Genomic DNA, 26,423 nt, shown 5'->3' with positions numbered 1-26,423 from the left:
GCTATCCTCGTGTTAAAATAATACTCCCGGGAGCCACCACTGTTTTTAGAAGAGAGATGCACTAGAAACCATTAACCATGGAAAGAAAAGTGTTATAGTCTTAGGCTTTAAAGATGTTATTTTTTCTTCTCTTTTATGTCATCGTCATCACTATTCTTTGACAATCACCTTGCTGGGGTTTTGACGAAGCAGTCCTGTGACAGAATCCTGGCTACGCTACTTAGCTGTGAAAGCATGGGCAAGTCACTTGACCTTTCTAACCCTCAAGAACGCAAAAGTCACCTTCTAGAGTAGTCCTTAAATAAGAGAATTTACTAAGATTTCCTGACATGCCTGGCACATAGGAGACTTTTAGAAAATCTTAGTTTCCATTCCTTTTCTTCACTTTGGCTACTAAAGGAACCGTAGATGCCTTAGTTATTTGTATCCCTTATGACAGCCTGCTGTGGTCCAGGAAACATGCTAAGGCCTTTGCATGTGCTACTACATTTAATCCCTACAAGATCAGCCGGTAACAGGTTATAGTACAGCCGTGATTCCCATTTTATAGCTATACGTCCCGCAGCTAGTGAGTGCAAGGACTGAGAGTTCCCCGACTCTAACTCCGAAATCTGGGTATGCTCTTTTTTTTTTTTTTTTTTTTTTGTGAGGAAGATCAGCCCTGAGCTAACATCTGTGCTAATCCTCCTCTTTTTGCTGAGGAAGACTGGCTCTGAGCTAACATCTATTGCCAATCCTCCTCCTTTTTTTTTCCCCAGAGCCTCAGTAGATAGTTGTATGTCATAGTTGCACATCCTTCTAGCTGCTGTATGTGGGACGTGGCCTCAGCATGGCCAGAGAAGCGGTGCGTCGGTGCGCGCCCGGGATCTGAGCCCGGGCCGCCGGTAGCGGGGCACGCGCACTTAACAGCTAAGCCACGGGTCGGCCCCAGCCTGGGTATGCTCTTAACAGTGATCTGCGCTTACTCACGGCTGAGCCGTGACTGTTAGTGGTTTGGGAAGAGACTCTCTGCCCTAGAGTCTTCTTGCCCCTGAGGTCTTCCTGCCTTCCCTGACCCTCGAAGCCCAGAGTCCCTCAAGGCAGAAGATTTCAAACTTTTTTGACCACAATCTACGTAAAACATATTTACCCAACACACACATGCACGAATGCAGTGCGCACTTGTACTTATAACTGAAACTAAACATTGCTATAAAAAAATATCTACCCCCTTACTATGTGTAATGCACACTGTTTCTATTCTATTTCATGAAAAAAATTCTGGTCATGACCATTACATCCAGTGACCCACTAAACAGATTTCATGACTCACTGATCATGACCTACATTTTGGAAACCCTGCTCCACGTTGGGTTCACGGAAGCTCTGGGAGATGATGGACCTCATGAAAGGCCTCACTACCTTGTTCCCTTCTGGTGTGAAGATGCATTTTTTTCTTTCTTTCTGACTTTCTGTCATTACAAGGGATCAAGGACGAAACTGGGATCTCAAGGGAGAGCTCTGAGGAAATGGACTCAGCCTGTCATTCTAGCAATTCTGACAGGGAATTCCAAGTCTACACCTTGGGGAAATTCTCTGCTCTTCATTTCCCCATCTCTAAAATTGTTAAGAAAACAAACTACTACTAGCTGACTGGTACTCAGCAGCAGTCTTGCTGCAAGCTTTTGGTGAACAGCTAGGATGAAATGATTCAGATTCTTGGGAACAAAGAAGCTCTACAGGTCACAGCGATGAACTGCTTATGTACTACTAAATTCAAAGTAATGAACCATATATTACCATATATTCTAATAAGAAAATAGTGCTTGAAACTAAAAAAAAAAATCTTGTTTTAATTTCTACCTTTGCAGCCCAAATCTAACTTACTGAATATAAAATAAAACACTATCTCAAGAAAGAAAAAGCTAAAATCTTTTAAAATGAATTTGCAACAACAGTAAAATAATGGACATGTCATCATTACAGTTTGAAACCAATATTTACTAAAAATATTAATTCATTCATTCAACATATGTTTATTGCATATCTCTCATGTTCAAAGCTTAGAAGACATTATACCAGAACCATATTCTTAAGAGCTAGTACATTAGGTGTTATTTTAATTCCCCTGGATACAACACTGGCCAGCCCTGGTGGTCTAGTGTTTAGGATTCAGTGCTCTTACCTCGTCGGCCTGTATTTGTTTCCCAGTCAGGGACCCACACCACCCGCCTGTTGGCTGTCATACTGTGAAGCTGCGTGTTGCTGTGATGTTGAAAGCTCTGCCACCAGGATTTCAAATACCAGCAGGGTCACCCATGGTGGACAGGTTTCAGCGGAGCTTCCAGACTAGAGAGACTAGGAAGAAGGACATGGCCACCCACTTCCGAAAAAATTGGCCATGAAAACCTTGTGAATAGCAGCGGAGCATTGTCTGATAGAGCACCAGAAGGTGCGAGGATGGCGTGAAAAGACCAGGCAGGGCTCCGCTCTGCTGTACACAGGGTCTCTAGGAGTCAGAATCGATTTGACGGCACTAACAACAAACACAACACTCCTCCTTTATGGAGGAGAAATACTTTATGGTATTTCTTACTAATTTCTCATCCACAACATTAATTAATGCATAGAGGTGATAAAAGTACCCTATCATATAAGATATGAGGTCACACTCGAGGGGTGAAATTAGGAGGGTCAATATGTAATAAAGTTACCTCCCCAAAGTCACGCAAATGTGTTACCGAAGAGTTTTGAAAACATTCATATTCATGCAAAGTTTTGGGAACCTTGAATATAAAATCTAGAATCCAAATTAATTACGCAATATAGAACCTATATACTAGAATCTAGAAATTGGCAGTCTCACCCAGGGAGAGGGGCTGTCTCTGGAGGACAGGCCATGTAGCCCCTGGAGAAGGGTCAGTTGAGGCTGGGCAGGGTGGCCGGGACAGTGGGCCTGGGTACCCAGCCTCCAGACTGCACTTTTCCCTTTGTTTTCATCCACGCTCACTAAGCAACCTGATGACTAGCCTGACCTCCCGGATCCTCTGCTCTGGGATGCAGTTAAATTACATGGAAACGGTTTGATCCATTTGGCTCTTGCTTTTAACAAGTGGGACCTGAACAGTGCTCAGACCAGGGCTGGTTATTCCCCACTCCAGAGGGGAATTCCCCACTCCCTTATGAGTGCTCCTTTCAAGGCCCTGTGAATTTTGAGGCCTTCCAGTTTGGCTGGGAGAACAGGCGCTCCTCCCAGCCCCGTGTGACTGCCTGCCGAGCTCTGTTCCCTCTGATCCTTTGGAAGGCTCTGTCCCAGGCCTTGCTAGTTTCTTCCCATGTGTGCAACGGTCCGTTCTCAGTTGAAGACTTGAGGCGACCCTCTGCGGATCTCAGGAGCTCTCTCTGTGGCTCTCCCCTCTCTGGTACTCTGTCCTGTGAACTCTAGCTGCCTTGCCCTCCCCAGTCTCTCAGTTCCTTCTCAGCCCAGGGAGTCCACTGGGCTCTGCCGGGAATTCCCCTGCAGCAGGTCTGGAAAGCCTCTCCAGGCAGTACACTGAGGCAACCCACCCGACCCATCTCATTTGTTTCCCATCTCTCAGGTAGTACACTCCTTCCTTGTCTGATGTCCAGGGTCTTGAAAACTGAGGTTTCAGATATTTTGCTCATTTTTTGTTATTGATGTTTCAGGCAGCAGAGTAAATCTGGTCCCTATTACTCTAGCTTGGCTGGAAATGGAAGTCTTGGCCTTCCAAAAACTCTGAATAGTAGATGTGGGAGTTTGGGGGAACAGGGCAGGAATGTCTCCTGCTATAAATTAAATTAATAAATTTTCTGGGTTTTTTTGTTTTTTTTTTTTTTTTGTGGGGAAGATCTGCCCTGAGCTAACATCCATGCCAATCCTCCTCTTTTTTTGCTGAGGAGGGCTGATAGGCTAACATCTGTGCCCATCTTCCTCCACTTTATATGGGATGCCGCCACAGCATGGCCTGACAAGCGGTGCCTCGGTGCGCACCCGGGATCTGAACCCCGGGCCGCCAGCAGCAGAGCGCGTGCACTTAACCGCTACACCATGGGGCCGGCCCCAAATTTTCTGTTTTTCTCTCTCTATATTTCATTTATGCATCTAATATTGATTGACCATCTACTGTGTGCAGACACTCTGACAGGTGCAGACACAGTGGTGAACAAACAGCCGTTAACGATTTATAATCTCTCGTGAGTCTGGTGAGTCGTTGAGAGTCTGACCATGGAAAAACAGTGTTTCTGGACCTGTGAAGCTCAAGACTAGACCCTGACCTAAAACGTGGTACCTCCTATCCCGATGGACCAGTTGGTTTCTTTCTGAGGTCTTCATTTCCTTTTGCTAACTGCGATACTAATTCTGTCTTCATTTGTGAAAGGGGAAGTTTCATTTATTTAGCATCAGTGAGCCATTATTTTAATAATGAATCTCATTTCAAAGAAAGAAGTACAGAGGGGCCGGCCCGGTGGCGCAAGCGGTTAAGTGCGCGCCCTCCGCTGCGGCGGCCCGGGGTTCGCTGGTTCGGATCCCGGGCGCGCACCGACGCACTGCTTGGCAAGCCATGCTGTGGCGGCGTCCCATATAAAGTGGAGGAAGATGGGCACAGATGTTAGCGCAGGGCTGTCTTCCTCAGCAAAAAAAGAGGAGGATTGGCAGATGTTAGCACAGGGCTGATCTCCTCATAAAAAAAAAAAAAAAAGAAAGAAGTACAGAAAAAACTTAATATTGTCTGTTTCTGATTATAGTAACTGAAGTGTCAGTACCAAGGAAGACATATATATACACACACGTATAATATATAATAATATATATAAAATATTCACAGACCATATACGTGTATATATACGTGTGTGTGCGTGTATGTGTGTACATATATATGGTTTCTGAATATTTTTTCAGAAGTAAACTTTGATGACATACAATGAAGCAGTTTACGATGTATGAAATCGTTAAAATCAGATCGCTTTCCTCGCAAATCCTAAGATACAAATCCTAAGATAAAGATCTATAAAATGAATGTTTTCACAAATTGTGTTGAAAAACTAGTGCTATCCATCTGGCAAAGATACACTTAACTCAAGTTATACTTAAAAAGCCAAAGCACTTACCATATGTCTCAATAATTTTAAGGTAAAATCTACTTGAAACAAGATGTCTGGGACACGTGCACCATAACCAATTGCCCAAAAGTTCATCTGTTAACCATGGTTCTGGCAGGGAGCCTTGCTTTCTGTAAGTAGAGACTAACTCAGTTTTGTAAAGCTCAGCTTTTTGTTCTTCCAAAAAAGACTGTTCAACTTTGATAAACCTTAATGCTCTTAAATTGTAAACTGTCTCCGATGTATAGTATTAAGGAAAAAAATTCCAGGGAAAACTTTAATTCTAATTTACTTTCTTTATACATGTAAAACACTGAACAAATGAATATATTATTCTATGGAGACAAAGTGACTTTCCTTTTGAACAGGAACTCTGCTCTGTTTGTTTACTTGGGCAATCTTTTATCAAGTGAAGCCATTTCATAATTCAATTCAGCCCTCTTGTGTACTTTGAGGAACTTTTTCCAGATTCTCTATTGTGATTCAGATCCTTATAATGAAATTTGGATTGAAGTAATAACATAAAATCACAAAAACTATGGCAACAAAGAGGATGAATTTATAAAGTGTGTTTTAAAGCTTTGTTTTCTGAATTGTAGGCCTGAATTAAATCCTATTAAATTACTATGCTGACATAATGTATAAGTTTGGTGTCCGCGTATATATGTTGGTTATTTTATCATAGATTTTAACCTAGTCACCCTCTTAACTTACTGAGTAAAAGTATCTAAGCTGCCCTTTCCTATCATTCAGGAATATTGGGAATATAAATTGAGTAATGCATGCGCAAAAACCTTTACATCATGAGTTGGAAAGGAAGTCTTTTGGTCTAAGTTTTTGTTACCCTCATTATGGAAAGACAAAGCCACATTTGGTGATGGCAGTGGTGTGGGGGAGGGGACAGTGCCAGTCAGAGTCACTGTGATCAGAACTTTCCTTTGAGAGAACATACAAAAGAGTGATCAGATTCAGTTGTTTCTCCCCTGGAGGTCCTGCCAGATCTCTGCGCTCCTATCCGGATACTGAACCAGCAAGCAGAACATAAACCTCCACAGTTATGTGGTTAAAGAATGGAAATCAGCATAGTGGAAGTAATAATTTTGTAAAAACCAGAATAGAGAATTGTAACAGAGGAGACTGGGGTGGGGGGGGTGGGGGTGGGAATGAAGTTAGCATGCAAAATAAATGTGTTACAATCACTGAGAATCACATACAAAGAAATATAGTATATTAGTTTGCTCTGTTCATAAAATGGGAAAAATTTAGGGAAAAAAGGTTTTTCTACCTCTCCTCTCTCCTTTCTTCTCTCTCTCTCTTTCTTTAATAATTATTGCTTCAAAGGAAAATTTAAAAATTGCCTTGAGAAAAAGTCCAAGCTATTTTGTGGCTGCTGTGGTTTGATTACATGAATTTCATTCACCACTGTACTTTTTGTATAATTTCCCCATTAGAAGGGAGTGACTTTATCTGAAAAAAAATCCATAAACCAATATTTGAGAGATTGACCAAGTCTAAATACAATAAAAATTATGCTATAATTTCTGCTTTAAAAATTTCAGTGTCGTATGTTTAATGCACATGAATGGCCCGTAGTTCGTTGTCGGATGTTTTAACACGGAAGCTATTACTGTACTCTAGTTTTACTTGGTGGGAAGGAATACAATGCTTACCTTCACTGCTCTTTTTGGTGTTTCAGCCAAGATGGGTGGCAGAATTCCCTTATAAAAACCAAACAACCTATTGGAGAAATAAAAGATTTTATATAAGAAAGAGAATTAAGAAACAGGTAATTCATCCTTTCTTTATGGATAACGCAATTAATTTTAAAGTATTCCCAATTATTCAACGCAGCACACCAATCATGACATCTTCCTTTGTTTTAACTCTAAAGTGGAGAGATTATGAATTCTATGTCTATTAGCACTACGATATTCAGAAGAAGAATAAATGATACTGAGAGTGGAATCCCTTAGGAAAGTTGCTAAACACAACCGTGTATCTTAAAGATGAAGTTTCTCCTCCCCACTCCAAGAACTCTTGAATCTATTTTCTCAGTTGTGTGGTAGGTGGCCTCATGCTCTCTACAGTCTTGCATTTCCTCCCTTGTGGTAACCACATGAGGATAGGGTTTTACCTGAGCCCACTTAGACTCAAGCTATCTGAGGCTAACAAGGTGACGAAATCCTCCATTTTAGCTCTACTAACACAAAGAAACTAACAAGCTCTTTGGCTATGGAACTAGGGTGCCCAGCGCTGTCCTGAATTAGTCACAATTTTTTAACGTCCTGGATGGAGATGGAAGAAGGCCAGGGACACACGTTGCTGACAGAAGAAATGTCAAACTCCCTTGCTGATAATGCAATCTCCCAGGGCCTGGGACAGCTATTGTTGCCAATGTTGAGCGACTTGTCACATATGCAGACATTTTCAGAAAAACAAAAACCAAGAAAAAAACCAAGAATGAGTGCCATATGCTTATGATAAGATTTATAAAAAGTCTTATTTTTATTATACCACTTATTTCATATTAGATATAAGTTTCAAAATTTTAAATTTGTCTGCCCTGGAATATGTATATATATGTCATACTTTCATTTTAAACCTGAAAATACATTAATAGAAGAGAATATACTGCATTATTTTCTGAGATAATCAGTTTTCCTGATGAACCCATAAGTGACCTCAGATAAAGGCAGGACTCAACGTGTCCCTATTTTAGGGTGTTCATTTAACACAGGGCTGGAGCTTCTCTGATTGACATCTCCAGCTTCACTCCAATTCCCTTAAATTGGGTTCTGCTTCTAGCTGTGCTTCCAGAACAAGAAAGTTAAGAGTTTATTCAGACTAGCCCACTGTGTCACCCACTCCAACATGGTGACCTCTTGTTCTTCCTCCCTTCACTGGCTTACACAGCACCCTTCAGGGAGGGGCACAAAGGGCTTGTCTTACAGCTTCTAAATTGTTAGCTCCTTGAGGGCTAGGTGTGCATTAGAGTGCTTACCCCAGAGTCTTTGTGTGTCTGTGTGTGTATGTAAGCAGGACACAAATATTTGTGAAGCATATAGATTTCATGAAGAGGAAGAAAAGAATCAAATGATCCCCTGATATGGGCTTACTCTGCCCACTACTTTTGACTTAATGGAAATAGAAGCTCTATATTTATAATGAAAGGTTCTGTTAATATAATTCTGTTATATAATTTATATAATTATATAATTAATATAATTTATATTCATTCTGTTCTTTCTGTGCTGATTTTTCCACATCTAGAAGATTATGCCTGGTTATGGACAGAAAATTAACAAGAACATTTAAGTAAGTAAAGCTTCTAGAACAGAGTGTCCTGGTTAATCGAGGTACTTGAAATCCCATACAACAGAGAACAGTTGTAGGAAGAACAGTTGCTCAGCCTGGAGAAGAAAGATCCTAGGGAGAAACAAGATAAAGATAACACGATGGATCTCTTGAAAGGTGAGCATGTAGGAAAGAGAGTAGACTTTTTTGTTAGTTTCCAGGTGGTAGAACTAGGACCACCAGGTAGAAACAACAAGGAAAGACACATTTTTGGCCCAGTAGGAGCTTAATATAAGGAAGTACTCCTAACAGTCAGAACTATCTGGAGATAGAATGGGCTCTCCTGAAAAGTGGTGGGTTCCCCTTTATGGTATGTGGTCAAGCAATCTGAATGCCACTTGTCATGGATACCAGAGATGGGATGTACACAGCAATGGATAGACTTGATGGCCTTCAAGGTTGGTCTACTCCAATCCTCAGATTTTGTTATTCTAAGGAAAAGAACAAGAGGATATGGGAAAGTGCTTTTCTGAAGAGACAAATTTTGCCTTACTTCAAACTTTAGCCTGAAGTAGAGACTGCTTCTCTGGAGGACAGAAGTCTTATAAGTAACACAAAAGGTCTTCATTTTAAAAATGATGGGAGAAAATACTAAAAAGAGGTGTTACTAAATACTATAAAGAGAGGCAGCTGGCAGAACCATAGATTTAATCTGAAAAGAGCTAGGAGGTCCAGAGCCCCCCGCTTCATGTTGGCGATTCCTCCTGGATGAGTCCTCCTTCCCTTTTCTCTGCAATCATCTTCCCACCACTGCCTCCAGCCATCCCACCATCCCACCATCCTCAACTTTCTAACAGTGAATGAACAGCTTTAGTGGGAAATTCTCAAGGACCGTAGGCAGCTTTGCTGGCAAATGGGAAGCTGGAACTATCTACTTCCTTGTGTTGTTTTCACAGTATATCCACGCAATAGTAGACATCTATGGAATAGTCAGGCTGGCACCTCTTCTGTTGAGAACTGCCCCACCCAATTTTTTTTAAACCACTGGAACCAACATATTAGTACAATATCATACTGCTTGTAGGCAGTGGCTGATTGGGCACCTCACCAAATGGATCCAAACAATATTCTGTCTCTTTGTCCCAGTTAATTTAATCTAAGCTAAACCTAGCAGAGTTTTTCTCCAGGATTTTGGAATTGGAACTGAAAAGGTCAGTCTCGCTCTGTGTGGTTGAATCTCTAAGATATAAAGCTAGAATATCAACAGCAGTCATATTTTCTGTCATTTGAAGAAAGTCAATCGGCAGTGATAAAAAAGAAGGCAGCGGGCCGGCCCTGTGGCTTAGCAGTTAAGTGCGTGCGCTCCGCTACTGGCAGCCCAGGTTCGGATCCCGGGCGCGCACTGATGCACCGCTTCTCCGGCCATGCTGAGGCTGCATCCCACATACAGCAACTAGAAGGATGTGCAGCTATGACATACAACTATCTACTGGGGCTTTGGGGAAAAAAAAGGAGGGGGATTGGCAATAGATGTTAGCTCAGAGCCAGTCTTCCTCAGCAAAAAGAGGAGGATTAGCATGGATGTTAGCTGAGGGCTGATCTTCCTCACAAAAAAAAAAAAAAAAACAACAAGGCAGCTACCATTCAGGGAAACACAGAAGCAAGATAGAGAAGTTCTGCCCCTGTGAAGGTGACCCTGCTGCTAGGATTTCTTTAAGCCTAGTTACATCTCAATCCTTCTTGAATATTAGCATTTCCCTTTGCTTTTGATTCTTTGAGATATCCAGTAACATCTATAATTAGTTCCTGTTTTTACTTGAATAAGTTTGAGTTGGGTTTATTACTTCCAACCCAAAGTCCTGGATCCAGAAAGTAAGCCTCACGGTCCCTACAGCCAAAGTGGCTGCTGCAGTCCCTCCATGCCACGCCCTCTCACACGACAGTTAAGATGGACACTGGGGCCAATCAGAAGAATCACACTCAAAATTTGAGCAAGAGAATATGGGCAAGAGCTCAAGCCTAGGAACTATTTTTCAGACTTATTAGATAATTACTGCAAGTTTTCCTAATGTAAAGTATGATATACAGATTCTAAAACACAAAAAAGAATTGTACTATTTTAAGGAGATACATTTTTTCCTGCTAAAAAACTGATGTCTTTACCCACATGCACTGTGTATTCTGCCAAATTTTTCTGCGTTCATGTAGTTTTGGCTTGAAATACAGAGCATGTAGCTTCCCAGGATAATAACCAGGGAAGTTAAGAGATCTCTGAAATCTATATCAACATGCTTTACCTTGAGTACTTCTCAAGAAGCAGACTGACACATTCCATCTACTGTCTGGATAAATGGAAAGTGAGATTCTAATGTTGATGTAGCATTAATGGCAGTTCTTTTCCCTGAAAAGACAGGAAAGCCACCACCCTGATTTTAAGTTTGACCCACATCAAGCCAATTGGAGAGGCACAAGAACCAATGCAAGACCTCCCATGAAATTAGTAATGTGTATGTGAACTACAGGGCAGCCTTCATATTTCGTTTCTCAAAGTTGTTACTTCTAAAAGTTGTGAGTTTGATTTTAACTATCCCGTGTAGGAAAATGTTAACTTGGATGTTTATGGACTTTTGTTGATATGGTTATAAGTAAAAATAGTCAAAATTTGTTGAATGCTTACTATGTAGTAGCCACATAAGAATAAATAGAGGTAGGCATGTGAACATGTTTTAATCTCATTCAACTCTCTCAACAATCTTTTGAAGTAGGTAGGATAATTGTCTTCATTTTGCAGGTAAGGCTTACTATCACATCACTGCCAAATAAGGTACTCAGACCAACCTCCCCGGCCCTCACAGTTCAAATCCTTGACCACTGGGCTATACTGTATGGCAGTTTTTCTCAAAATAAAACTATTTTTATAAACACTTGTGAAAGTTAAGTTATTTCTGTTGCAAAAGTGTCTCGTCATTTCTTATTTTAGGAGGAAACAGAAACAGCAATTAAAAACCAGGTTTCTATTCCCATTCCCATTAGTTGTTTTCAGGTAACGTGAAACACTACCTGTGTAACTGACAGATCTGGGCCGAGATGAATGAGATCATTTTTTGTGAAAGCTTTTGGGTTGTTGACTAAATATTTTCTAGTTGGGTCAGAAGGAGAAAACAAAAGCAGGCCCTAGCATAAACTCCCCTCCTGCCCCCCCAGGATACTCTTTGCCCTTAAGAGACACATCAGGATAATTCTGTCAGGTGGGAGAAAGACAATGCTTATTTCGGTAATATGACAAAATACTGAAATACTAATACTAAACACTAAAATAAAAACTGTTATTATCTAGAATGTCAGTGGGGAGCTCTGTTGGTTGCTCACCCAACAGATGCCCTTGTTTCTTGGGGTGCAGGTATTCCCCATCCCCTGTGCTCAGGGAGGAAGGCCCTTCTCCAGTCCAGAGGGTGAAGCAGAATTATTCAAGCCAATCATGGCCCCACTCCCTTGCTAGTGAATTCTATCATATGCATGGACATACGACCCAAACCTAGCCCATGAGACCAGCGAGGGGGAGGGATGTACGCTGGAAGTTGTGGATTTCCAGCCTAAGGAAAAGAGGCACATGGGAAGAAAAGTGCCTCTTCTTTGCTAGATGTTGTCCCAGCAGCATGAGATGCCTGTGCAGTGCAGCCAAGTGAGATATCACTGCCCCCAAGCTGAGGACGGCCAGCAGAAATATGGAAAGGACCTGGACTTCGATGCCATTGTTGGGCTGCTGAATCAACCAGTTGTGCATCCTACCTCCAGATTCCTGGTTATGTGAAATTAAAAATAAATTTTAATATTTGAGCTGCTTTCAACTATGTTTTCTGTTAACCTACAGCTAAAAGCATTCTGATACAAAAAGCCTTTAACACTTCCATTTCTGAAAAACTCTTAAATTGTAATTCTTAAATCATAATCATGGTGAAGATAGTTGTTAAATGTTAAGCAAAGCATTTAGAAGGAGACTGTGAAAACCATTTAAAAAAATAGTTTTAGATTATTTCTTTCAGGAGCCCATCACACATTAAAATCCTATCCCATTTGGATGATTACCTGTGAGAGGACCCCATATGCAGACAGAACGTGGAGTAGCTCATAAACAAATATGAGGATGGGGCTCCAGGTTTCCAAAGCCATTAGATCATGACGGTTCATATACTAATGGGAGTTTTTGTTCAGGAACGTAAGTAGGCACAGAGTACTACAAGATTGGATCACATTTGTTTTTAATTGTATAATCAAAACAGGCCTTGTATTACTTATGTACATCTATAAAGTGAAGATCAAAACTGCACTGCACGTGTTCTTCTCAAAGACACAGCTCACACATTGCTTATTAGAAATACAGATTTGTGCCAAATCCCACAAAATAATTTTACCCCTTATTTCCCCCCACCATCATTTTTTAAGTGTGAACCTATTTAACATATTGGGTGGCTCCAAGGTCATAGATCAACCAATGAAAAGATGCTGATTGTATGAAGCAAGGAAATGTGGAATTTCCTGTGAGTTCCAGTTTGTGTTCCGTCTTGGTGGTTCATTTACAGCGAGTCAAACCCTGGAAGAAGCTATCCTATTGTCTCTCATTTGTATGGTCCAATTTTAGGTTACCTTGCTTAAGGTCCAAACTTTAGACGCCCATAGAGACCAGACAGATCCTTAATTCAACATCTTGTACCTGACAACATCTTTAGTCCATTTGGATGGCTGAAAAAAAGTTACTAGCTTTAAGTCAGCTACTGAAATCTGAAGAATTTGTGGTAAATAGTGGGTAGACAGGAGAGGGCTTACCACTCTCAAAGTTTGACTCAGGTAAAGAAACCAAAGAGAAGTGGAAAAATCACATGTCCTGTCTGTCCCTCCTTTTTCCCCCTGAGTCACCTCCTTTTTAGTTTTGCTGTTATTTTTCTAACTTCTTATGTAGAAAATGTTTGTTTGGAAGCCATTTGTACTGTGGAGCTGGACTGCTTCTACAGGCAGGCTGGGAAATTTCTGAAGTTGCTAGGCTAGTAAGCAGGATTTGGGTGTCAGGAGCAACAACATGGAATCTTTTCTTTTCAGCCTCCAAGGAGAAAGGGAACCAGCGTAGCTGCTTCACAATTGACCTTTAGAGGGAGTCAAACCCTGCTGTCCATCAGGAAGGTTATCATAAAACTCGACTGAGAGATTCCTGAGAAATGAGTATAAGAAAACTGTAATCAATTATCTCTCCGTCTAGAGAGGAAACGATCAACGTACAAATCCGCTGCCTGTGCAAACCAAGGCTTTCCCTGGCTGTTGGAGATGAAGGGCTTTGGGGCCCAAACTGCTCAGATTCATAATCTCGGTCCAGCAACCATCACACTGAATGCCAGGATCAAGGTGCACCTCATCTGAGCCTGAAAAGGCCAATTAAAGAAATGGTTTCCAAGCTGCAAAGCCATTTTCAAAGCCACCTGCAGCACACTCACATGCAGCAATGAGAAGGATGCTTTCACCTGGATCCCGCTTCTTGGCCAAAAACCTGGCATTCAGCAAGCGTCCAGAGCAGCAATAATATTCGCCGGTGAAGCATGAAATAGGAGCCACAGGGAAAGTGACACCAGAGCCCCAGTTGGGGAAATTGGAAAGCGTTAACACGTCTGTGTACCTAACAGAGCACAATTACTACATTTGATTCTGTTTCCACAGTCAGGACCTAAATGAACATCACCATTCAGGTCTGTTCTGGGCAGTGATCCAAGCTCATCTTTGGTACAGTTGATTTCGAAGTCTTACCGTCAATCACATCTTCACGATTTGTTCTTTCAGGCTTCAGGCAACCTCCTGATTTCCATTGCTTGTTTGGAAGCCTTGAGTCATCTGTTCTGGCAACATGACCAACCCAAATCAGTCATTTTCTCCAAATTATATTGAAATAGGGATCTTGCTAGTTTGTTTTCTTCCTCCTTCTTTCTTTCACATAATTTTCCCTTTAAGGATCTCCTAATACAAAGCTGATTGAAGGCATACAATATCCTCTTTCTTTGCTGTTGTCAAATCCAAGTTTCTTACCCACATTCTGTAGCTCTGTAATTAAAACAATGAAGGCGGCACTCTGCTCTGGGTTCTGAGTGCACGGCTTCCACTGCTCCACGGTCGTGTATCCCAGGCAGAATCCTGGCCCTGACACTCCACCTTTAGGGCATTATTCAGACATCACTTACACTCCACAAGTCTCAGTGGTTCACAGAACCCAAATGAAAGAGTGGGGTTTCACGGCTCTGTTATTTGAATTACGTAGAATCTGCAATCTGAAGTTCTCAAAATTGCATGCATCTTGAGGACATTTTCATTTAGGCAAAGGAAAGAGGGAAAACTACGTATCCTTCAAAGGAGAGAAAAAACAGCTCAAAAAGGGTAAGTGACGCAGGTTCTTCTTTTAAAAGCAGCAACTGAATGTCAAGGAAGTGCGACATAGCGAAAGCTTTCGCTAACATTCTATCCTAACTAAAACTAAACAAAAATTTTTTTTTCCTTCTAAAACTAACAAAAATTTTCCCGGCTTCGAAGCATATCAGGTCTTCAGGCACAAACAATATTCTTATTATTTTTCATTACAGAGAATTAATTGAATTAAGTTTTTGCATATGGTCCTTGGATATATTTGTTACCCCAAACCATACTACTTTCATTATATGCCGCGTGGAGGAATTCTTTCAAGTTTTCCTGAACACACGTTTTAACTGAACTTTCAGCATGATTTTACCGCAACAAACTTTGTTGACATGTCTAAAATAAACTACAACTTCGATTTTCTAAGATACAGAAAAATTAGTTTAGCTGTCAGTATCATTTTAGGAGGTAGGTCCATGGCTCCATTCCCCGAAAAGTTGGCAGGGTGCTCGATGCACTACACATGTTGCACAGTTCAGCCCAAGGAAGGCATTAGCGTGATATAAGAACCAGAACCCTGACGGAAAACGCTAAGGAAAGAAAAAGCGAAAAAGATATCTGAGAAACAACTACAGTGGTAAATAATATGGGTAGAATGTGGTGTTAATTGCTTCACTAATCTTTAAGTGAAGAGACTTATTTAGAACTGACTATGCAAAAAGTGTATTAATTTTCAGTGAGAGCAGATTACTTTTCTTATAAAGATGAACACATTTCCATTAGGAAATAAGAATCATTTAAGGGCAGTCTTCACTCATGTGAATGGTAACTATGAAGAAAAGGACTAAAAAAAAGAGACAACCAAAACAACTCTATTTCTTGGACTGGGACTGAAAGTCAGGAATGAGGACCTCATTGTGGAGTCAAAAAGTCCTTTGCTAGCCAGCTCTCTGCTAAACAAGTCCCGCTGAAGAAATTCCTTGCTCCTCTAGCCACCCCCACCCTCACCAATCCTCTTTTTCTTATCTTCTCTGTTTCTAATTTCTGTCCTTCCCACTCACGAACTATCATTTATTTATTCACTCACTCATTCATTCAACACACTTTGTTCCAAGCACTAGCCTAAACATGTTACTCTAGGATCGAATGTTGATACTATTGATGCAGTAGTCCCATTGACTCCGGATCAACTAAGACTTTAATTTTCTCCAAGAAGCTTTCTCTGAGATGGTAGACAAAAACCTTGATTTTGCACCTGCTTGCAATAATAGACAAAGAGGCTGCCTTTCATATTACATTATGTGCTTAGTACATAGTAACACTCATATGTTATACTAAATATACTTATATTCAAATAAGAAATGTATACTCATGCATATACTTCTATACACATATAACACATGTATGTATATAGATCCACATACACAGATGTGACAAAGTACCTATATTAATAATCTGAATGACTTGTATATTTTTAATTGGATAAAGTATGTACTAGTCACATGATTACCATGTTATAATGTTAATCCAGGTTATAAATTGCTTGACAATGGCCACTTCTGTTCTTTATCACCGTCCTCTGGCATTTAGCATTAATTCGACGCTACCTGTCAGAAAAGGCAATATGATGTAGTGGGCAGGAGTGTGAGCTCTGGAGCCACATTCCTCATGTTTGATTTCTGGCTCAACCATGTGTTAGCTGTTTACCCAGCATGAAAAACCATTGGCACAAAAGGTGAGCAAATTAATTCCAAAGCATTCCTGCCAGAATAGCGATGTTTTTTATGCCAGGTCTCTCTACAAGTGTTTATGGAAATGAGTTAGTACATTGTCACAAGTGGCCTGATTTAATAGCTTGACCTAGCTGTAGAGCTATACATGACCACAGCTGGGGCAGAAAGCCTCAGAATTTAGAGATGTCCTTCATAAATGGAACCTTACCTAAGTGTGTGACCCAGTGCCTTGGGAATTCACACCCTGTTGTGGAATCCTGCTACAACCAATTCATACAAGTTTGAGGTCAGAGACGTTGTGCACTAAGGGCACTGAGCAGGCTACTCACAAAGTATAAGTCACATTTGGAAATGCATTAACTCTTTAAGGCCGCCAGTTATTCCAGTAGGCTCCAAAATTACCTTTTTGAGGTGCCCCCTAGTGGTACCAGAGTTAAATGCAACTCAACAATTGTCCCTGCCCTACCAAAGAACAAAGCCTTGGACCAGGGCATTTTGTAGGTTACAAATTGAAGTCTGATTTAGCAGACTTTCAATTCACTAAATTAGGCTCCAAAGGAATAGCAGAATAACAGCTTGGACTCCTAATGGAATTGAGACTATTGAGGGAAACTTTAGAAACAAAAATAGCAATCCTTGGGCTAAAGGCTTTACCACTATTATCCCATTCAATTTTTACGTGAAATAGATTCTGCTCTTTCCATTTTATAGACAAGGACGCAGACACTCAGAGAAACGAAGCCACTTTCCTACTACTCAAACAGCTGGTAAGTGGTGGAGTTGGGATAAGAACGAAGTCTACTTGACCCCAAAACCTCCACTCTTGAACGCTGTGCTGGACTCCCGTGGTCTCAAGGAGAGAGTCAGAGTCAAGTCATTCTACCTCCTGGCCCTAGAGCTCCTTCCATGACTGTGTCTCTCATGCTCAGGCCCCAGGCTCTGCTTGGTTTCTGGCAGGGGCTAAAACGCTTGTTTTTTGAATGGGCCAGGGTTTGTAGCCCCTTTTGTCCTCCACAGTCCCCTGTACCAGTTTTTTAAGTGCCTGAGTTCTTATTTAACTGACTAAAACACAGGTTAAATGAGTAATCATTGAGCTTTCTGGGTTTAATAAGTCAAAGTCTGTATGTACTTTATGGACTTCTGGATGAGCACAGTCTTCCAGATGACTGTGAAAAATTGTTTCCTTCATACCACATTATTGTCAATGAATAATTAAGGGTTCACTATTTTCCTACCTGACTCCTGCAGTCAATGTTCTAGAAAACTACAAGTTGGATAAGTTATGTGGAATTCAAGACATTTGAAAGACAATGCAGAAGTCAACCTTAGGGCTTAGTTTCTGGACCTTGACTATCTCTCCCTGGTGATTTTGTCCAGTCTTCTCACTTTAATTATCATCCATATGCTGATAACCGTCATACATCTCCAGTTCATCCAGTCACCCACTCAGCATCTCCACTTGGATGTCTAACTGGCATGTCATAATTAGCATGTCCAAAACGAGCTCCTGACTCTCCCTCCACAAACTTGCTCCACTCACAATATTCTCCAGCTCAGTTAACAGCAGCTCCATCTTTCCAGTCACTCAGGCCAGAAACTTCGAAAGCATATACCTGAGTTCTCTCTTTCTCTTATTCTTCTCTATTGGACCCTGGTCCAAGCCGTGATCCTGTCTCACCTGAACCATTGTGATAGCCTCATATTTAGTTTTCCTAGACTCTATTCTCAAAGCAGTGACAGAATAGTCCTATTACAAAAAAGGCAGATCATGTCGTTTCTCTGTTCTCACCCTTCCAGTGTCCTCCCATCTCCCTCAGAGCAAAACCCAAGTCACTTCAAAGGCCCCAGGCAATCTGCTTCCACCATACTGCACTATACTTTCTACCTCATCTCTTGCTACCCTTTCCTTGGTTCACTCCCCTCCAGCCCCACTGACCTTCTTCTTGTTCCTTGGACCAGGCACACTCCCACCCCAGGGCCTTTACACATGCTGCATCTTGTCTGGGATCCTCTCTCCCACATATTCCCATGACTCACTACTCACCCCTTTACCCTCTGTACCAATGTGACCTTCTCGGTGAGGCCTGACCTCACCTCTCTTCTATTTAAAACTGCAACACTCTCACCTGACTGCCACCTTCCTTTCTGGCTGCTTTATTTTTCTTTATAGGACTTATCCTCTTCAAACATGATTTACAGTTTACCTGCTGTTTTATTTATTCTCTGCAGCTCCCATTAGGATGTCAGCTTCATGAGGCTAGGGCAGGGCTTTGTCTATTCTATTTACTGAGGTATCCCCGGGGCAAAATACAGGACCTTACATATAACAGGTCTCGGTAAATATCTGTTGAGTGAAAGAATAAATGCGTTATATCCCCACTGACCCAGTCTGATGGTACTGTGGACAGAAATTGCATCTGGCATTTTGAACTATTCCAAGATCAATCTCTCACTTTCCTACCAAGTGTTAATTCTTCCTGGTTTCTTGGAATCACGTAGACTTCACCAAAATGGCTATCAATGAGGAAAGTTCTGGGCATTTGATCTAGTGAATATGAGTAGGCTTCAGGAAATGGCAACCGAGGAAGCCTAGTCCTCATGTGAGTTATTATCCCTCATTAGCTACCAAGCCGTGGTAGCAAACACCATTTTTACCCACCCAATGGGCCCCATCTATTCTCCACGCTGGCAGAGCCTAATTCTAGTATTCACACCCTTGAGGCCGTGTGCTCAGGGAAGGGGAACTCTCTCCAGCCTTGGCCTGATTGATGTAATCACCAGCTTTCATTGTCTAGGCTTGTAATTGTATGACACATGCGCATGCGACTTAATTCTAGCCAATGAAACTTGAGGGGGCTTGTGAAAGAGGCTTTTTCCTTCCTACAAAATAGGATTCTTGTGCCTTACCTCCAGAGATCTGGATTTGGTAGGTCTGAGTGGAGGTTCAGGAATTTGCATATTTAACACCACCCCTAATTCTGATGCAGAAGGTCCAAAAACTACACATTACAAAATAGAAAAAAAAAATGCTCCCTATCAGGTTAATGACCTAGGGCTGCTCTTACACAGATGTCTATCTGTTGGGAAGCACGTCACAATACTCAGTACCAACATCAGGTAATTCCCCAGGAACTTCATGAAGTCATCCTGACTTCCCTCCACTTCGTAGTCTAGAGTGTACTCACTTTTTTGAGCCAAAGACTGCTAATTGCAGGTGTGCCCTATGCCTCTGAAATGGCCATCACTGGCCTGTGAGACCAGGAAGCTACAGACACTCTTACCATCCGTCAGTGCTGAATGGAGCACTGGGTCGCATCCCCCCAGACCCACTGGTTGGAGGGGGTGTTCCTCTGAGGCTGCGGCTTGGTTTCCTCTCTGGTTTCTTTAGGAACAACACCGAGACACACCAAAAGCAGGTTATCATCTTGCCCATATCTTTTCAAAAGAGATTAATATTTCACTCCATCTCTGTCTCTCAAAACTAGCAGAAATCCTGGTTGGCATAAAGCATGTTTTCACTGTTTAAACACTACAACAAGATTTAAATGAGGGTCTTTTTCTCTCATTCTGCTCCGAGTCGTGCACTTTGCAGAACAGGTACAACAGGAAGCAGCCCCTGCCGTTCAGCAAGCAGGACCACACCTCCGGCTGCATGAGCCAAAGAATGTGGGAAAACACCCTCCTTATGCCTCGTGGAGTGAACCCACAAAGAAGTCAGGCTTCTCTGGGTTTGGCAGGTGATTGAGTTCTGGAGAAGCAACACTGCGTGGGGGGTGTGGCTACAGATTTAGCTTCTAAATTGATTATTTATTTGAAGAAAAAAGACCCATGAGTTATCCACTAATCTTGGTGTTGATACTTCCCACCAAAGCCACTCTCTGGGGCTCTGTCCTAAGGAGTTTTACAGCCCTCACATACAGTCTGTATTTTCAGTTAGTGATTAGTTACCATTTTCAAGATCATTCACTTATTTATCAGCAAGTATTTCTTGAGCACCTACTGTATGCCTGGGACTAATTACCGACAGTACCTCTAATTTGATCATTGAAATAGCAAACATGCTATAATTTTGTCAATTATCAAGTCTATAGGCTAGAGCGATCCAGCCACAATATTCTATTAATCTGTGTAGTTTGTCCAGGAGGCAGAAAAGGCACAAGTATATTTCTCTCCTATGTTTCAGGGAACACTGAGTAATGGAAAGGTTGCATTTATTTATTATCTTAGGCAAAAAATCAAGCACCTGAAGATTCATTTGGATTCCATATCTGGAGTTTGAATTTTTCTCTCCAGTAAATCCAGCCATTCATTCATTCAACAAACAACTGAATATCTGCTCTGTGCCAGTCATGCTCTCTGGGGTAGAGATGAAGCAGTGAACAGGTCAGACACATTTCCCACACTCACAGAGCCCACATGCTGTGGGAGGAGCCAGACAATGAACAGGAAACAAATAAATGAATGATATGATGCCAGATCAATTTCACTAATCATTAGGCAAATACAAACCAAAACCAAAGTCAGTTACCACTTCACACCTATTAGGATGGCTATTATAAAAAAAACCAAACAAACAGAAAACAATAAGAGTTAGGGAGGATGTGGAATGATTTGAACACTTGTGTGCTGCTGGTGTGAATGTAAAGGGTGTAGCTGCTGTGGAAAACAGTATGGAGGTTCCCCCTAAAAAAGTAAACATACATTTACCATATGACCCAGCAATTCCACTTCTGGATATACACCCAAAAGAATTGAAAGCATGGGGCCCGGCCCCGTGGCTTAGCGGTTAAGTGCGCGCGCTCCGCTACTGGCGGCCAGGGTTCAGATCCCGGGCGCGCACCGACGCACCACTTCTCCGGTCATGCTGAGGCCGCGTCCCACACACAGCAACTAGAAGGATGTGCAACTATGACATACAACTATCTACTGGGGCTTTGGGGAAAAAAAGGAGGAGGATTGGCAATAGATGTTATCGCAGAGCCGGTCTTCCTCAGCAAAAAGAGGAGGATTAGCATGGATGTTAGCTCAGGGCTGATCTTCCTCACACACACACACACACACAAAAAAAGAATTGAAAGCAGGGACTCAAATAGATATTTGTATACTAATGTTCATAGCAGCATTATTCACAATAGCTCAATGGTGTAAATAACCCAAATATCTATTAATGGATGAATGAATAAACAAAATGTAGTATATACATACAATGGGATATCATTTAGCCTTAAAAGAAAGGAAATTCCGATACACGTGACAACATGGATAAATCTTGAAGACATTATTGTGTGAAGTGAAGTAAGCCTGACACAAAAGGACAAATATTGTATGATTCTACTTATATGAGGTGCCTAGAGTAGTCATATTCACAGAGACAGAAAGTAGAAGGGTGGGGGGAGGGAGAATGGGGAGTTAGTATTTGATGGGTTTCAGTTTTGCAAGATGAAAAATGTTCTGGAGTGGATGGTGGTGACTGTTGCACAACAATGTGAACGTACTTAATCACTGAACTGCACACTTAAACATGGTTAAAATGGTAAATTTTATGTTACATATATTTTACCGCCATAAAAAAAATGCCAGAAAATGAAAGTTATAAGGAAAATAAAACAGGAGGGTAACTAGCTGCTTTGGGGGATGAAGGAGGCTATAATTCTGATCAGGTCTCCAGGGAAAGCCTCATTGAAAAGACACCTGCTGAGCTGAGGACTTGTATTTAGAGGAGGTACAATCCACTGGAAGGGGAGAGAAAATTCAGAAGTGGAGAGCTTTAGGAAAAAATGGCTACATCTTGGGGGAATCCAAGACAGCAGGTTATAAGATTTTGCTTTGCTCTTCACATAAGGAGGATGGAGAAACCATGATGTCCAAGGTAGTCTCTTGGGATTTTCTACAAATTAATTTTTAAAATAGTTCATGCTCTTAAGATTCATTCTTCTCCCTACAGGGAACTTAACACATAGTAGTTGCACACTGCAATGACACTGAAGATTTAAAACCAAACCATTTGGTAAGACCCGCCAGAAGCAAAGCCAATATTAAATATAGAATTATAGAACCACAGCATCTCTGGACTAGAAATTGCCCTTCAGGGTCCTTAGTTCTCTCTTCTGAAGCTTGATTTCCCTCTCCAATGTCCCTGCCAAGTCGTCACCAGGCTTCTCATCAGGCATCACCTCTAGAGGCCAGGACCCCACATCCTTTCAGAGTGTCCATCTGATCCTGGGATGACTTTGCTGCTGGAGAGAGAGACCTTCCTGCCTTGAGCTCAGTTCCATTTTCAGGTGACTTTCATCTGATTCTACTCAGGATGTAATGGTTAATTTTATGTGTCAACTTGACTGAGCCATGAATTTGGTCAAACATTATTCTAGGTGTTTCTGTGAGGGTGTTTTTTTGTGGATTAGATTAACATTTAAAGCAGAAGACTGTGTAAAGCAGATTGCCCTGTATAATGTGGGTGGGCATCATCCAATCAGTTGCAGGCCTGAATCCAACGAAAGGCTGACCCTCCCCCAAGTAAGACAGAATTCTTCCACCTGATGGCCTTTGAACTGGAACATTGGCTTTTCCAGCCTGACAGTCTTTGAACTAGGATATCAGCTCTTCCTGGTTTCAGACTTTGGACCTGAAGGGGGACAGTGGCTATGCAGATTTTGGACTTGCCAGCCTCCATAATCTCATGAGCCAATTCTTTATAATAAATCAATCTATCCATCCACCCATCCATCCATCCATCCACCGATTCATCCATCCTATTGGTTCTGTTTCTCTGGGGAACCCTGACTGATACTGCAGGCAATACAGAATAAGTCTAATTCCAGTCCCCTGAAGGAACTGCAAAATATTTGAAGATGGTTATTCAGCACCCTGATGCCTGTCTTCCATAAGTTAAACACCTCAGATCTTCACATGACAGGGCCCCAGATCTCTTATCATTCCACCTCAGTCTCTGGATCAAAATCCACACTTAGTGTGGGCTGATCTGGGCACAGTAGGGCAAGCCCATTACCTCCTTGTTCTAAATGTTATACTTCTAGTCATGTAGCCAAAGACCAATTTAGCTTTGTTTCGTTCATGCCATTCTGTTGTGTATATGTGTGACACACACACGCACACACACACACACACATATACAACCTGCTGCTATAAACCAATCACTCCTCTACTTCCTTAAGGCTGTGATAGAAGGAAAGGGGGATGGGTAGGGATAAATGTGTTCCAAGTTCATTGAAGGGGAGGGAAATAAGATTTAATGCGAGTTGCTTAACATGCATAATCTTATTTCACCTTTATTTATAACGTGGAAATAAATACTCTTGGAGCCTAAGTAACTTATCTATATTGACATGGTTAGGAAGTAATCGGGATGAGATTGAAGCCCAGCCTCTCTGATCCCAAAGCCTGTGGTCTGTCCACTGTCTCACACCACACAGCAAATACACTGTGGGCACTTAAAATAATTTCCAGGGCAATATAAGGTGATGACATAAAAACATGAGAGAAAGATGGTACCCAAAGGAGGAAAAAAAGGAGAAACTATAATACAAGAAAAAATCAAATTTAATAGCAAAGGTATTATTAATCCATCTAATTGTTCTTTTTATACCTTCTTACAGAATTCAAGAATTTTCATAGAAAAATTCTTACCAGCAATAACAGAATGTGTGGCAAAGGAGGAATAACTATATGTGTTTCAGGTGAGCTAATGGGTGAGGAAATGGAATTTTAAAAAAGTCCAATATGCACTCAATAATCATGACTGTTAACTTTAAAATTGATATTTATGATGAAAATTATAAATGTGGAGAATAGTTTAGGAAAATAAAAATTTTAAGTTAAAATAATATAAACTCCTATCTGCAATTCTAAAAGAAAGAGAAAAAAGGAAATAAAATAAAGAAGTCCATTTAGTCAAAATTGTGGTCCAAATCATATCCTCATTTATATTAAATAATAATGAACGGAGACAAATCTGCTGTGTGATCACATTTTAGAAAAATCTGACACCCAACAGGTTTCATCCAGTCATCGGCATAGAATTTCTCTATTCGTTGAAGAAGGAGCAGTGTGCTACCTGAGAAGTATTCACAGTTATCACCCACCATGAAAACCCTACACTGGATTCTGGAAGTGGGCATTTTGCACATAGAACAATCCCATGAAGCACACATGCACACACACATAGGCACACTCACATACATGTGGGTTTTTTTCCCTCCATCTCTGTCAGTGCCCTGTGGTGGTAGTCACTGATCCCTACGAGACCCACACTCCAATGGGGCTTGGCAACACATCCATGCTACAGAACCACCAGCCAATGTTCCTGGTGATGGCCTCAGAGCTGTCCCTCTCCCCCTGGAGGCTGAGTGGATTCTGTGTAGAGGTCTGGCGTCTCTAGTAGGACAGCAAATGAAATTTGCTGGGATTCAGGGCTGAAAGTGGATTTCCTGCACAGCCCAGCCAAGCACTTCCAACCATTCAGCCAGATGTTTCTCTATACGGTTCTGGCAGCCATGGCTCGGGATAGAGCCAGAATTTGGCCTGATTTCTACACCGAGAAGCTTGATGGAATGCTGGGGTGGTGCCATCCCATAATAAAAGAGGTGGTCTCTCAGATTGGCACACCATTCCCATTTGCCTTGGGAATCCCTCCAAAGGGAAGAGGAGCTTGGGTAAAAGTGGGTGTATCCATCTAATCCATGCCAGGGGTTGGACGGAGGAGGGAGGGTGGGGGCTGAGGGAAGGTGGATGGAGAAGAAAGGTTCTGAGTGATTGGAAGCTGGTGCCAGATGGAGCTGGAAGACGGTGCTCGGCCGCTTCCCTCCGCACATGTGTGGCCACCAGGGGATTGCTTGGCTCTGCACACTGCTTCACATCTGTCAGCTAAATCAAAGATGCATAATTGAAGAGGCAAAGCGAGAAACATTACGTGGTTCACAAGGCTCCCCAGAGGATTCTGGATCTGTAATCCAGTGAGGAGATTTTAATGAGACATGAGCCTAGTGCTCTCATCTGTGACAGAGGATATCACTCCAGCTATGTTCAAGGATGTAGGAAGCTTATTTTGCAGAATACAGGCAGTCTTTCTTGATTGGTCACTGCCTGCCCATTTCTCTTGGCACCCTTTGGCCTTCTTCCCAAAGAAATGCTTCTTTTTGAAGCGTGGCAATTTCTCAGCTTGAGGAAAGCTCAAGAGAAAGCTGTGATTGAGGCTTTAGAACAAATGAGTCAAGGAAGGATGTACTAGATAAAACCATCAGCCCAGTATAATTTCTTAGAACCAAATTTAAACATTTCTAAATGTTTAATCATAAAAGTAGTACATATTCAAGGTAAAAATTCAAACAACACATAAGGATGGACAGGGTGAAGTAAAAGTGTAAATAGGATTCTTTGCTCACGTTCCTGTAACACTGCTTCTCAAACATTCTGTGGTAAAGGAATAATTTTTCTTATTTCCAATCCTCATGTTCCGATACTTCAGTAAAATACAATAAAAACAAATTACTAGAACAATTACAAAAAAGCACCCAAAGGCATACAAAATACAAACCCATTTAAAAATTTTAAGTTCAACAGATCACACACTTGGATGCAGCGGCAACATCAAATTGCTATAACGTTTCTAAACACTCTCAATTTCTGCACTTATTGTGGACCACACTTTAGCCATTCACTTTCTTCTGGAGATTTCAAAAATTTCTATACATATCAAACATATGAACATACAGATAAGTTTTCTTTTAAACATGAGAGGAATCATATTCTATGTATTGGTCTATAACTTGCCTTTTGTCCTTAATATACTTTGACATCTTTCATATTAGCCCTTAAAGATCTACCTCATTCTTTGATTGTGGCCGCCTGGCACTCCATAGTATGAATGTGCTACATGTTTTTAAACTGGTC

The 26,423-nt window shown here is 41.5% G+C and overlaps 1 protein-coding gene across 1 annotated transcript in view; it reads right to left on the bottom strand.

Annotated features, from left to right (window-relative positions):
• Positions 1–26,423, bottom strand: part of SLC25A21 (solute carrier family 25 member 21) — a 457,416-nt gene that overhangs the window by 46,220 nt on the left and 384,773 nt on the right. The window contains exon 4 of the mRNA XM_087422494.1: positions 6,771–6,837. Coding sequence (XP_087278620.1) covers positions 6,771–6,837 — 67 coding nt within the window. The remainder of the gene's footprint in view (positions 1–6,770; positions 6,838–26,423) is intronic.

The sequence above is a fragment of the Ceratotherium simum genome, chromosome 3, assembly GCF_057802395.1.
Source record: "Ceratotherium simum simum isolate JZ-2026a chromosome 3, ASM5780239v1, whole genome shotgun sequence".
Taxonomy (NCBI): Eukaryota; Metazoa; Chordata; class Mammalia; order Perissodactyla; family Rhinocerotidae; genus Ceratotherium; species Ceratotherium simum.
The sequence above is the reverse complement of the archived record's forward strand: the minus strand, read 5'-3'. Positions and strand labels throughout refer to the sequence as shown.